Below are 12,998 nucleotides of genomic sequence, written 5' to 3' on the forward strand. Positions count from 1 at the left end.
AAAGAAAGAAAGAAAGAAAGAAAGAAAGAAAGAAAGAAAGAAAGAAAGAAAGAAAGAAAGGAAGGAAGAAAAAGCTGCACAGAACAAAAAAACCTGCAGCTCCGTTTCATAATTAGAGGATTTTTATTATGTTTTCAGACCAAAAATTAAACGAAATCTTTCTGAAGCATAAACAACGCTGACTAAATGTCAAAGAGAACGAAGTGGGTGTCTTGAGTAGGCAGCGGACCTTCTGTGCAAGATATGCTATTATGAATGAGTTTACCACCCAGTTGAAAGATGAAGGATTAGAAAATCAATAATGCATTTAAAGAACGCACCCTTATGTAAATGCAACAAAGGGGCCTGTTCGTTCTCTCTGATTGTAAATGCTGGTCATGCTGAGGAACGCCTACGATGAGGAAATACAAAGTGAAAACAGGTAAATCATCAAGATGAGCCTTTTTAAGATGGAAAAAATAAAATTGGTTTTCTTTTTACCCAGGAAAAAAAAACTACAAAGAACCTTTCATGTATTTTAATTAAAAACCCAGATCCCACCACTATGTACTCCTGTAAATATACAGATTCATCACAGATAACTAGAATATAATTGAAAATGTTTTTTTATATATATAACTGTTCTCAGAAGCTTTTATTTAAGGTGCTAAGCTAGCACATGTAGCATTGAACCAAACCTTTAACGCATCTGCATTATTGGATCTGGTGCCTCTTTATATTTTCTTGACCATACACACACACTGTTGCTCTCCCCCTCTCTGTGTTCGGCTCAGATTTTCTTAACAGGAATGACCTCCGTCTCAGAGCTGAGGATCCCAAATCTGCACCAGATCAGTTGCTTGCTTTCCTCATTGACTCAGCAAAACTTCATCAAGTATTTTCCCTTGTTTTTTTTTTCCTTCCTCTGCGTCGTCTCAGCACAGTAAAACATCTGGAAACTGTACCTGCTTCCTCTCTGCGCAAGACAATGCAAATATGACAAATGAATGTAGCTGGTGAGATTTGTGGCTGGCAACCTCTGAAGAGAGCTTGGTTTCTATAAAATATGAAATCTCTCTCACATCTTTGGTTCCCTCTGTGGTACGCCATCTGAGCTGTCAGTTGTTAAAAAGCACAAACGGCTCACAAGCGAGCAAGATTGTTTCGTTTTGGAGGCTCTTACTTCTGTTTGTATCAGCATTTAGAAAACAGTCAACCTAGCTGGCTGGTGCAGTGTTAGTATACCTCTCAGTCCTTTTACTGCCACTGGAAAATCAAAGGAACATAAGGGAAGAAATCCAGAAGGGAGAGAATAAGAAGAAGGTAAAGAAGAGCATAGAGCTTCTGACTGACCTCATCATCCCCTCCAGCTCTCAAACACCTAACAGAGACCTCCCGTGATTTCCTGACACAGATTCAACACACACACACACACACACCAACACCCCCAATAAAACGGTTCAAACCATGCAGAAACAAGGCTTAAATTGGAGAAATAGCTAAGTCTGGTTATAAAAGAAGTTATCCTAATGCCATTTTACCATTTTCAATGTATGTGTATAAGTGGGTGTGGGATGGAAGAGGGGGAAAAACACAGCTTAAAGCAACATCTTTAGCAACAGCACATCTCTGCACTTTTTGGTGATCACATATCAATCCAGGAAGAAGAGACTTAAGCATAAGGCAAACATAATGCCGTAATAAAATGTAGTCTCTTTTTACAGTAAAGAAGTGCCATACAGAACAGGCATGTATGAAATTGTGCAACGGAATCAAATTTATGTTGATGCAACAGTGACACCTTGTGGAAATTTGCTGCAATGTCAACAATAGAAAAGTAAAGCCAGGGTTGTTGAAACTTTGCAGTGACTCTAAATTGTGTCAAACTTTGCAAAAATCCTCCTCTGAGGTGACAGTTGACATTGTTTTTAAATTTTTACGTAAATTGATGAAACCCATATAATAATGCATTGCTGGGAGCTTTCTATTTGCATATTAATTTCCACTGCATTTACCCAGGCACAAAAACAATCCCCAAACTAAGTTGTTCTAGGAATAATTGTCTTCTTTTGTTAGCATTCGTTACCTCCAGAGAAAAGTGCACAGCTATCGTCAGTTTGCATCAAAATGATCTCGCATACAGACAGATTGGTGCAAGGGTAGTCAGCTATTACAGCACTGGGATGGTGTGTTCAGGGAAATGTGCAGAGTTAGTTTTCCACCTCGTCAATCATCCTCTGCATGTAAGACTAAAAGCTTGATTTCGGCAGAGCTCCTCCTTCCAGAGTGTGCTCCCAATCTTATTGCGTTCATTTGAAAAGGTACACTTCCGTGCATGTTTTCCCCTACTCCATTTCTGGTCTTTACTTGCTAGCTTATTACAACAATAGTTTGCAAATAGATGATTTACAATAACTAGTTTATTATTGTTTGGAATTTTATTTTTATCCTATTTAACATTATCAGAAATATTTGGTATGCAGCTGTATTAGAAACCTATGGATGTTTCAAAGTATAACCAGCAAACATTCAACGCCAATGGCTGGGAAGGTTTTATGACCACGTTTGTTCATAATGACAGGGAGTGAAACCATATAAATGATAAGGGACAGACATAATGACACGGAGTGTCATGGATTTGATCTTTAATTTGACAGCGGATAGAGGATAGGTGACAGGAATGACTGAGCGAGAAAGGAGCCTTGACGTCTGACACAGCCACCCAAACTCAAAGAAAGGGGCATAAGCAGTCCGAGGCCATCAATTATCCAGGGTGCACCTCAGAAATTAACGAGGTGTTCCAAATTCTGTCACGAAAACTTTTCTGCCGTTACACACGTTTGTGCAAAAGGTTGGACCCTTGCTTAAAAAATGTCACTGACTGTGAAGCAAAATGCACACATCAGTTTCTGCGGCAACATGCAAAAACATCGAAACATCTTCAATTTTTACGGTGAATTGCTATGAGGTCAGGACAGAAGAAAGAACACCAACCCAGTATGAGGATGGAATCTTCTTTCTTCATGATTTTTTCCAGAAGGTGCTTAAAGCTGGAGAAACTGCCCAACCAATCATAGTGCTGCTCCGTCCTGTACCTGTCATCCCAGTAGGCAACGTCTTTGTAGCTGGAGTTTTTATCCGGCAGGTACTCCATGTTGTCTATAATAAGACAAGATAAACAAGTTTTCACTCCGGACCGCACCAGGAACATCTTTTAGCCACATCAGTAGTAAATCTAAACAGTTCTACAAAGTGCTTAGGAGACAGACAATTTAAAGACAAGAGTTTTATGGTAAAAACTGATTAAAGTGAAACATACACCAATTAATCATTGGACTGAAACATCTGTGGTTTCCATTAATGTGTCAAATTCACATAAACACCCAAGTCTATGAGGGTCACCTTCACTTCTACATGGTTAATATTTTTCTAATAAAATAATATTCATTTTAATTGCAAACTGCAGATACCAGATGGGATTAAAAAAAAGTGGTTTGTGTTTTGCCAACGGGATTGCATTTTTCCCCTCCAACACCAACATTTTCCTTTGTTATAATTTTAAAATAGGTGGCAGTAGTTTGACAAAATATGTCATTTTTAACTCCAATGTCAAACAGCAGGCTGTGGGAACTTTACTAGTAGCTTTCCTACTCACACAGCGCATGCGCGGCACAACAAACGGCGCAGAGGCAGAGAAGCAAGAAAGCCAGCAGCGTTTCCTGCATGCGAATCATAACTATTTAAAGTCAACATTACTTACTAGCAGTTGGCTTTGAGCTGGACGTGAAGTGTTTTAAAGCACTCGGCTGCCTCAGTTCCTCCGTCGAACCCGGAAAATTTCCAAACAGCGATGAATCCACGTGTTGTGGTTTGAGCAAATAGTCTCCGGACACCCTGGGCTAATTTAGAGCAAGGACATACCTGTTGCACCATAAAAGTCTGAAAATTAACTTAAATTACATTGATTTAAACTGTTACTTTTTTTAATACAGATCATTTTCTCAAAGTATCTGTAAAGTGAGCATTTTGGAGGCGGAGCAACGAGTAACACGTGGGTGTCCTGCAGTGATGAGGCTTTCAAATGCGGTTCGAAAAGTTGTCAAATCTAAGCGCTTCATTAAAATAAGCTGAGAGAGGATGATTACACTTAAAGGGAATGATTATATTTTTGTGGTTATATGTCTTTCAACATGATTATTAAACCTACAGTACTATTTAAAAAGTATGCCTCCGTACAGATTTTTGAGTTCTCTATTTTGCTTGTCACACTTAAATGTTTCAGATCATCATGTTATTTTAGCATCACAAGTATAAAAGTCAATGCAAAAAGTATTTTTGAAATGTATTTATTAGGGGAAAAGCGAAATAAAGCAAAAAAAAAGTTGCTTTCTTCAAAACCTGTGTCTGTAACGTTGCATAGAGCTCAAATTCAGCAGTTTTTCACAAAATAAATTACCGTTTTATATGGGTGGCAGAACTATTGACCTATAATTTGCACGGGAAATATCTCAGCATCTCATTTTTACTTCAAGGATAAAATAAAATGAACATCACAAGCAGGCTGTAAATCAGTACCAGCTGCTGGATCTACTGATACCCTGAAATGTTCTGTGTCACATTAGCTGCCAAAAACATATGCTTGCTGGTCTGTTATGCTTTGTCTTATCTGTACTGTGACATTGGGAAACATTAACAACTGTCTGAACGTCCACACAACATCCTCCTTGAAGAGCTGAGAGCAGCTGCGAATGTTCATGGTTTTAAAACCAAACTGAAAACTTGTCAGTCTGGTTTTTAATTTAATTTTATTGGTTATTCACTATTTAATAGGTTAAGTTTATTCTATTTTGTTGCATTAGGACAATGTTTATGCTTATTGAAGCCTGCTATTGCTTTAGATTTTATAAAATTTTGCTCTTTTACATTTTTCTAACATTTCTAATTTGTGGATAGGTTTTAGAATTGTGTTTATTCCTAAATTGCCATATGAGCTCTCTGTCTTCTCAACAGTTTCTCACTTTAAATTTTCTAGTTTTTGATATAAGTGAAGCTACAACTTTCTTTCTGTTGACGTGGATCGGCGAGTTATATGCAATTTATGTGGAACTGATTCATTTTAGGCTGTTTTGAAGGGAAAAAAACACTTTTGAATATTATTTGTATGAGATTCTCACAGAAAAAGATTAGGGTCACTGGGGGAAAAATCTGATTTTTGTCCTCACAATTCTGAGAAAAGTCAGAATTCTTTTCACTTTTATTTTAGTGATCCTAATCCTCTTCTATAGGTTATCTTTACTACTACATGTACAAATTTAACTCAACCAGAATGTCATGCATACTTCTTTGGCATTCGGAAAATTATGTATTTTTTAAGGGAAAATTCGGGAAATGCCTCAAAATGCAAGAGTAATGCCATATCTTTCCTGCAGGTGGCAACATTACATTACCATTTCTAGGTTTCCTCTTCTTTTTTTTCTTCTCTTTTTCAGTAGCGACTTGGAGGAAGCTAAAAAGTGCAATTCATAAGTTGAAAACTGCTTTGAATACCATAAAGAGGTCGAATGTGTTCCTAAAACGGACACATAAGACAAACATGAAAAATGCAGAGGCCTCATTGAGGAAGAAATGCTTAAAACTGGACAAGGCTAAAGCAGAAAAAGAGAAGCCATGCACAGAGAACTTTGCTTTGAAGATAAAAATTCAAAGCATTAATTACATGTTGGCAGCAATTGGAAGAGAGCTTCAGAAGGAAGTCCAGAAATCAAAAGACACCAAAGAGTCGACAAAGAAGTTGAAGCAGGATGTGTCCTCAAGCACTAAGGGACTTTCTAACATCCTGGGAGAGGTCAACATTCTCCTTAGACCAAACCAAAATGTCAGGTTCTCAGAGGAGGAGAACCGAAGAAAGAGGAGACAAAAACCGAGGATGTCCCAGTAAAGAGGAGAACCCAGAAGAGAGCCTGGAACAAACAATGTTCCAAAGAGCTGGTAACAGAGTAGGGCATATTTTTATGACCATGTATCAATCGGGAAAGCTCAGGTACTGGTTGCTGCCTTGAGTTTTTTGGATTTCTCGAAATCAAAAAACTCCCGTAGCCCTGCGAACACAAATGACCGACTATGCTGTTCCGCCACACCTGGCTATTATCTCCTTTCTCGGAGGCCTGCAGTCTCAGGCCTCCACCTTTTAGGTTTTCCGCAAGCTCATTTGACAGGCCAGTAAAGCCTGCTGATAAGCTACCTCCAGGTACACAGCTACACTCACTGCACAGGTGAGTGTGGCTGTGCAGTGGTACTTCAAAAGAATTTTGAGGTAAATTTTTTTTTACCTCAGAATTTGAGGTAAAAGAATTTACCTCAAATTTTTTCTCACTTTCCAAGCACCATTAGCTTTAAGGGATACGGAAAATTGATGGGACGCTGGTGGCAGAGCGGGAACCTTGGGGGATGCCGGCAACAGAAGCCTTGGGGGACACCGGACCCACGGCGTGAATTTTTGGAGATGCAAGAGGCACAGCGGGAACTTTGGGGGACGACAGCGGCCCCCAACACGACAGTGTGCCATTTGGAGGATGAAATGAGTGTTATTCCACTGGTTTAACAAGTTGCCTTGTAAAAAGAAATTTATTGTTAAATATTTTTTATTGTAACACTCAGTTTGTTCAATTTCAAATCATTTTCTTGTGCGAGTTTTAAGAAAAATAGCTTTTGCTGAAGGATTGTGATCTTTGTATTATTAATCACTCTTTAGCGATTAACATATCAGCAGACATTCTTTTTTTAAAAAATGTTACCTATGTTTACTCAAGCTTTGCAAATATCACAGTTAAGACTTTTAAGACATGCATATGTGCAGCTCTTCTGGAACCTGTCACATAACACATTTAAAATAAGTTATGCTTTATGATATTTTCTTTGCAGACAAAGACAAAAGAATAGTAGTTAATTCACAACTTTATATGCACTTCATCCAACGGAAAACAATGGCTAGAGCTGATGCATCTGGTGTACACTCAAAGTCTATGTGGAGGCGCGTCAGCGTCATTGTTTTCCATTGGAAGCTCCAATAATGGTGCGTTTACCACGAGACATTAAATATACGAGATTATATAGTCCTGCCACCACTAAGTTTAAGACCTTTAACTAACGTATTTAAGAGTAATTTAAACTTTTCAAATGAATTTAAAACACACGGACAAGCAGTGTCTGTTTCCTCACCACTTGGCGGCAGTAAATGCTCCATTAAGTTGTTTGACACCACCATTAAACAAGTAGAAGAAGAACCAGTGAATTAATTACTGGACCTTTACTTAGAAACAGCTAAAGCATTCAATTGATGCCAACACAGCCTTATTTCACCAAACATTGCTCTTTATAGCAAGACTTAGTTGACTTGACACCCAGTGATTACCTTGGGTTATGGTTATCAAAACTAAAAGACGAGTCATTAGGTTTAGGGGGGCGTTACTTCTTCACAGAGGTTGGTTCAATCAATCAATCAATCAATCAATCAATCAATCAATCAATCAATCAATCAATCAATCAATCAAATTTTATTTGTACAGCACATTTCGGCAGCAAGGCATTTCAAAGTACTTTACATCATTAAAAACTAAACACAGAGTCATGTAACATGGACTAAACAGTAAAAGAGAAGGGAGGAAAGTAACTTTTTCATTTAAAGAATAAAATCATAACTGGAAAACTATTTTCTTACTTACTCGGGTTGTCTTTGTGTGATATGAACAGTAACTTCATCCCTTACTGCTAGAGCTAAATGTATACTGAACTTAAGTTACAACAAAATGACTTAAAGCTGTCACTCATATTAAATGAAGTGATAAAAATAGGTTAAGTAAACTTTTCACGTTAATATGATGTAGTATGGTTAAAAGAAAATGTTCATATTGTCCTTACTAGTCTCTAAAAGTGGCCTGAGAAATATAACTTTTAATAGGGAGCACCAAGAAAACTTAAGAAAAACAATGATAAATGATTGGGAGACTGAAACTGATCTCAAGGATAAAACGAACCGAGTTTTCTTGAGACACTTAGACGGAAGGAAATGCGAGTCTGATGTTCTCCAGATTATCCCAGGAGGCATTACAGCTTAAAAGTACGGCAGATCAGCCTTCACACCTTCATGCATCCCACTGTAGCCTACTTTAAGCGCCGCATCGAAGTTATGTAACCTCACCGTTCAGCTACACTGTAATGTTCGCGATCTGCTAACTGAAGAAGTAGTTGTTTAAAAGATCTTGTGGTCGAGCGTGTGAAGATCTTCTGAAGTAGAGACGGGCACACAAGGATGTGCGAGTCCAGTCACACCGATGGGATCCGGCTGGAGATGCGGGGAGGAACTGGTCTCCCATTCCTCTGCATAGTGGGAGCACTATCACAGACCACGTGAGAGGGATGTTCAGACGGTCCCCGACAGACCGACACCGGCTCATCTCTTCTGCTGCCTGCCGACATGGGCTCAGCTTCCCGGAGACAGGCGTGGAGGCAGGAGAGCGACTCTCTGTCTGAATGTAACCTCTGATCTTTCATCACTCTTTTCTTTCTTTTCTGTTCTTTTCTTTTAACAGTTTTTTTGTTTGTTTGTTTGTTTGTTGTTGTTTTTTTGGGTGGCGGGAGGAGTAGAGTCAATGCTATGGCTTGGCCGTGCATCAGCAGAGTGTGCTGCCTGGCTCGTTTCTGGAATCAATTCGACAAATCGGACCTCTCGGTCCCGCTGACCATCCAGAACTACTCGGACATCGCGGAGCAGGAGGTGCGCTCCGTCACCAAGCAGCTCTCCGACTCGGAGAACAACTACACCGCCCCGGAGCCGCGCGTCCGAGGCTCCCCTCATGCGCCCGCAGACGGACCCCGAGGACCCTCCAGGGCACGGAGGGAGCCCAGCTACAAGCCCCGGGAGGACTACCACCCGCCCGGCGTGCCGTTCCCCAGCGTCACCCAGTACAAGCAGGATTTCAAGCCCTGGCCCATTCCTAGGAAGGAGAACTTCCCCTGGATCAGTAACGGGGGCAGCAGGGGGGACGGCGCTTCGGACAGCAGCCCGGTGAACAGTTTCCACGTCCAGGCTCAGGTTGGGGAGAGGCGGGGGGACAGGCTGGAGCAGCAGGTGACGGAGGAGAACAAGACCAGCTCCTACAGGTAGGTGCTTTTTACTTGTTTCAGCACCAGGCGCTGTCCACTCCGTCGCCGTCCCAGCGAGGAAAGCTGTGTGCTTGATGTCTTCTTTCATGCCTAATGAGGCTGAGCTTATTTATAGTTGAGAGAAATCCATGCTGGAACTCAGAGAGCAGGCTGCACAGAGAGGGAGGAGAGCTGATAATCAATAACACTCCTACAAGCGCTCCAGATGAATGCACTAAAACGACTTAGAAATGAGTCTTTAATTTATATTTGCGTTTTCATTTCAGGAATGAACTCCCAGAAAAAAAAAGGTTACTCAGCACACAGCAGGTTATATGACAATGCCAATCACTAATAGTATATTTCCTACAGCTCTGTGCAGCACAAAGTGATACTAAAGATTTTAAACAGAACCTCACCAACACATCCTACAAACGAAATAGTTAAAGACACTTGACAAAAGAAGCTAAAATACGCCAATCCATTATCTCAGGGTCAGGCCTTGTTAAATCTCCCAGTTCAAGCTTTGGAAATGTTCCATCAGAAAAGCTGCGTGTTTCAAAGGTATTTCAAGTAAAATGATCTTAAGATGGTACACTTTAAAATTGGTGTGATGTATTTGCTCTTTCTGGTTTTTGATAACATTCTTTTGACCGAGTTTTGAAGCAGAAAATTTGCAATTTCAACATCAACCCTGCTATGAAAGCTCCTGCGTATTGATCAGTTTCTCTTTCTCCAGGCAAGAGTACAGGCCATGGACTGGGGTGAAGCCAGCCAGGAGTGCAAGGAGAAACCCCACAGCTCAATACTCCAGCCCAGTGGGGGGGGCAACCCACATCCCACGTGAGACCAGCTATCAGGCCGCCTACAGCGGGGAGGTCAGCAGGGCCATGAGCGGGCAAAAGGCTGAGCTCATCCCCCCATCTGCTGCCTCCAACATCCAGCCTCTGCCCGCCGCTCAGCACAACCCGGCTGCCACGCGAGCCGGCAGCTCCCTCAGCCCCTCGAGCCTCCAGCAAAGCATCCTGCCTCAGACCACCGAGCACAGTGGTACAACCAAGAGAGAGGTAGGCATGCGTTTTCACAGAGCTTCATTTGCACAGGTGGGAAACCGCAGCAGGCCCCTCCAGAAAGTCATCCTCACACATCTCCCAGGCGGGCCTCTCGCTGCTGGGGCATCTCAGAAAAGTGATACTGCATTCTGTCCCAGAACGGCTCAAAGTGACCCAGCTGTTTAAAACAGGCCATGCGCCGTGTTAGGTAACACTGCTGGTGCTACGCTCATCACTGTGACCTGAATAGAACCGGGATGATGGGAGAGGAAATGAGTGTAACTGCCCAATGTGGTCCGGATTAGCACCAAAATCACCTACATTTAATAATTATTTATAATTACAGCTGCAACAACCAACTTAATACCTTCGTCTTTGGCTTCAGTTGACATAAGCACTTCAAACTGGACATTTTTAAGACTCTCAGTTTTGGGGAGTGCATCAAAAAGTGGGAAGAAATATATGTACTTAGTATATTTTATGTAATCATTTCAACTCTATGCATCGTTAAACTGTCACTGGTTGCCATAGTGACCTGCCATTCACTAGCTAACATTATAACTGTTTATCACTATTTTATCACTGTTTATGAACTGTAATAAAATATGTTATGCTACATCAGTAAATGGGACAGGTCTTTATGACCCATACGCGTTACATGCAAGAGAGTGGATAAATGACAAAAAAAAAATAGTCCTGAACATTACTTGTAACATTAAAGTAATTTTGTTGACAGCAAAGTCATCAGTTCTCGATGAGATGTAGAGTTCCTCCAAATAAGAAATCATATCCATGGTGAGTAAGCGCACCAAAATAGGGCTTTCTAAATCTGTAAATTTTCAGAAAAAAACTGAACTCATGTTTTTGCAGTCACTTTTAACTGCAGAGAATTTTACACTATTTTGGTTTAATTTGTCCAACCAGGCGAAATAAAAATAGATGCTAGTTCTTAAGGAGCAGATTTGGGCAGTAACTAGTTATATTTATTCAATTACATTTACTTGAGTAACTTTTTTAGAAAACAAAATACTTTTAGGAGTATTTTTATTCCTAAAAGTACTCCTAATTCCAAAACAACCAGTGACACCAGAACAACTGGTTATACCAGAACCAGTTGTTCTGGTATAACCAGATTTTATGCTTAATGATTTTGTCCCAAGACAAATAAAATATATCAGAAAATTCCGCATGAAGTGCTTTACTAAATCTTCGAACACTTCAATATATAGTAACGATTCCAACTTCAAATATCAGAGTTGTTTGGTTGGGACTTTGTGTGACAGACCAACACAAGCTAGTTCACAGTTATCAAGTGGAAATACATTTTTGTTTCTTCAAATTTTTGTTTCACAAATAGAAATCTGAAAAATGTGCATTTGTTTCCTGCCAGCCTGATAAACCTAAAAAAAAAATAAAAAAATCCTAAGCAACTATTTACCTTCATAAGTCCCTCAGATCTCAATTTTCATCAGGAGAATCTGATGACTGCATATTTATTAGCTACGCACAAGTCTGACCTTTATGTCTAAGCCAGAAACGGTGGCTCAGCACATTCGATCAACACATCCGTTAGACTGTGTTGATCGGCGTGTTTCTGGACGGTTCGTGAGGCGGTTTATGGGAATCTCCAGAGGTTTAGTGCCATCCCTCTTCCCTACCCACAGAGCTCCACTCCATCTGCCAACACGGAGACTGTAGTCGCTCTGACCTGGACCGGGTCAGGTAGTCTGCCTGTAGGCGTGGCAACATCTGCTCCATTAAGCTAAAGGGTATTAGGAAATGCAAAGCTTGGAAATTTTTTTTATTTTTTAAATATATTTTTCTCGTGTCCTCTGGGTTTGTCCTGACGTTCCGTGCTGTGGAAAAAAAAACAAACCCAGACTTAATCCACGGGAGTGTATTAAGACCACCTTCTGCTTGGTTGCATGATTTTTCCAAGCCATGTCTGCTCTGTTAAACCGTTTTGCCACTCAGCGTCCTGAATGTGACGAGCGTGGAGGTCAAAGTTAGAGATGTCAATGACAGGACAGAGACTCTAAAAATAATTCTGACCCAGTTCCAGTGAGATCACAGCCCATACAGTAAAGGACGTTTGTGCTGCTGGCGGTGTGTAGGAAGATTTTCCCACACAATGGCGCACATTGTGTATTTGTCCGAATCTGACAGCGAGAAAAACAACAACAAAAACAAAACAAAACAAAAAAAACTGGCCTGGTGGCAAATCAAGTTGATCTCAGATAATCCACAGCAGCCCACTCAATGCCAACTCATTACTGACTCACCACCAGCCCCCTGCAGAGGTGTCTGACCGAGCATTACACATCCCACTCCAGCATGCATTACACTCCGGCTGCACTGGGGATTCTCCAATCTTTTATGCTGTTCTGTGAAATGCAGGCGTTCGTCAAGCTGTGGCAGGGCTCCCTGCTCTCAATGTGGTCGAACCGACCGACTGCAAATGCTCATTTAAAAACTTTAATGGGCTCTTTTCATCATCAAAATGATTTAAATGGTGGAAGAGTTGTTTTTTTGTTTGTTTGTTTGTTTTTTCAAATTCAGATAAGTAACAACATAACTCCAAGATTCCCAAAGAGAGGTTGTTGCAAACCAAAAGGAATGGTGAACTGAAAACGCAGCTGGTTCAGGTTTAAGGCGTTCACGGTGCGCATTTGGCGATAGGATTCTGAGCAAAAGACGTGTAATCTGCCAGACAAAACATCTGACTCTGGGGCATTTTGGAAATGCAGCTAAAATTAAAGACAAACGTCTCAGCAGAGACCAAATCCTGCCTGATTCCCAGTCCGCCGAGAGGCTTCATACCCCCCC

At 40.8% G+C, this 12,998-nt stretch overlaps 2 protein-coding genes across 6 annotated transcripts in view; one reads left to right on the forward strand and one right to left on the reverse strand.

Annotated features, from left to right (window-relative positions):
* ece2a (endothelin converting enzyme 2a) overlaps positions 1-5,560 on the reverse strand; it is a 75,729-nt gene extending 70,169 nt beyond the window's left edge. Inside the window, exons 1-3 of one of the 2 annotated variants that reach the window (XM_007567950.2) lie at positions 5,427-5,559; positions 3,740-3,878; positions 2,974-3,138 (exon numbers count right to left, since the gene is read on the reverse strand). In XM_007567950.2, the coding sequence (XP_007568012.2) occupies positions 2,974-3,138; positions 3,740-3,878; positions 5,427-5,429 (307 nt within the window). In that variant the 5' untranslated portion in view covers positions 5,430-5,559. Of the gene's footprint in view, positions 1-2,973; positions 3,139-3,739; positions 3,879-5,426 lie in introns of both variants that reach the window. The other variant, XM_016679599.1, reaches the window with a different exon arrangement.
* Positions 5,561-7,874: 2,314 nt separating this feature from the next.
* Positions 7,875-12,998, forward strand: part of map6d1 (MAP6 domain containing 1) — an 8,152-nt gene continuing 3,028 nt past the window's right edge. For 2 of the 4 annotated variants that reach the window (XR_477410.2, XM_007567952.2), the window contains exons 1-2: positions 7,893-9,138; positions 9,860-10,187. Coding sequence is in view for 3 of the 4 variants with exons in the window: in XM_007567952.2 (XP_007568014.1) it covers positions 8,633-9,138; positions 9,860-10,187 (834 nt within the window). In the remaining variant the exon portion in view is untranslated. Of the gene's footprint in view, positions 9,139-9,859; positions 11,190-12,998 lie in introns of those variants that run through there. The other 2 variants (XM_016679582.1, XM_007567951.2) reach the window with 2 other exon arrangements.

The sequence above is a fragment of the Poecilia formosa genome, unplaced genomic scaffold (assembly GCF_000485575.1).
Source record: "Poecilia formosa unplaced genomic scaffold, Poecilia_formosa-5.1.2 Scaffold215, whole genome shotgun sequence".
Taxonomy (NCBI): domain Eukaryota; kingdom Metazoa; phylum Chordata; class Actinopteri; order Cyprinodontiformes; family Poeciliidae; genus Poecilia; species Poecilia formosa.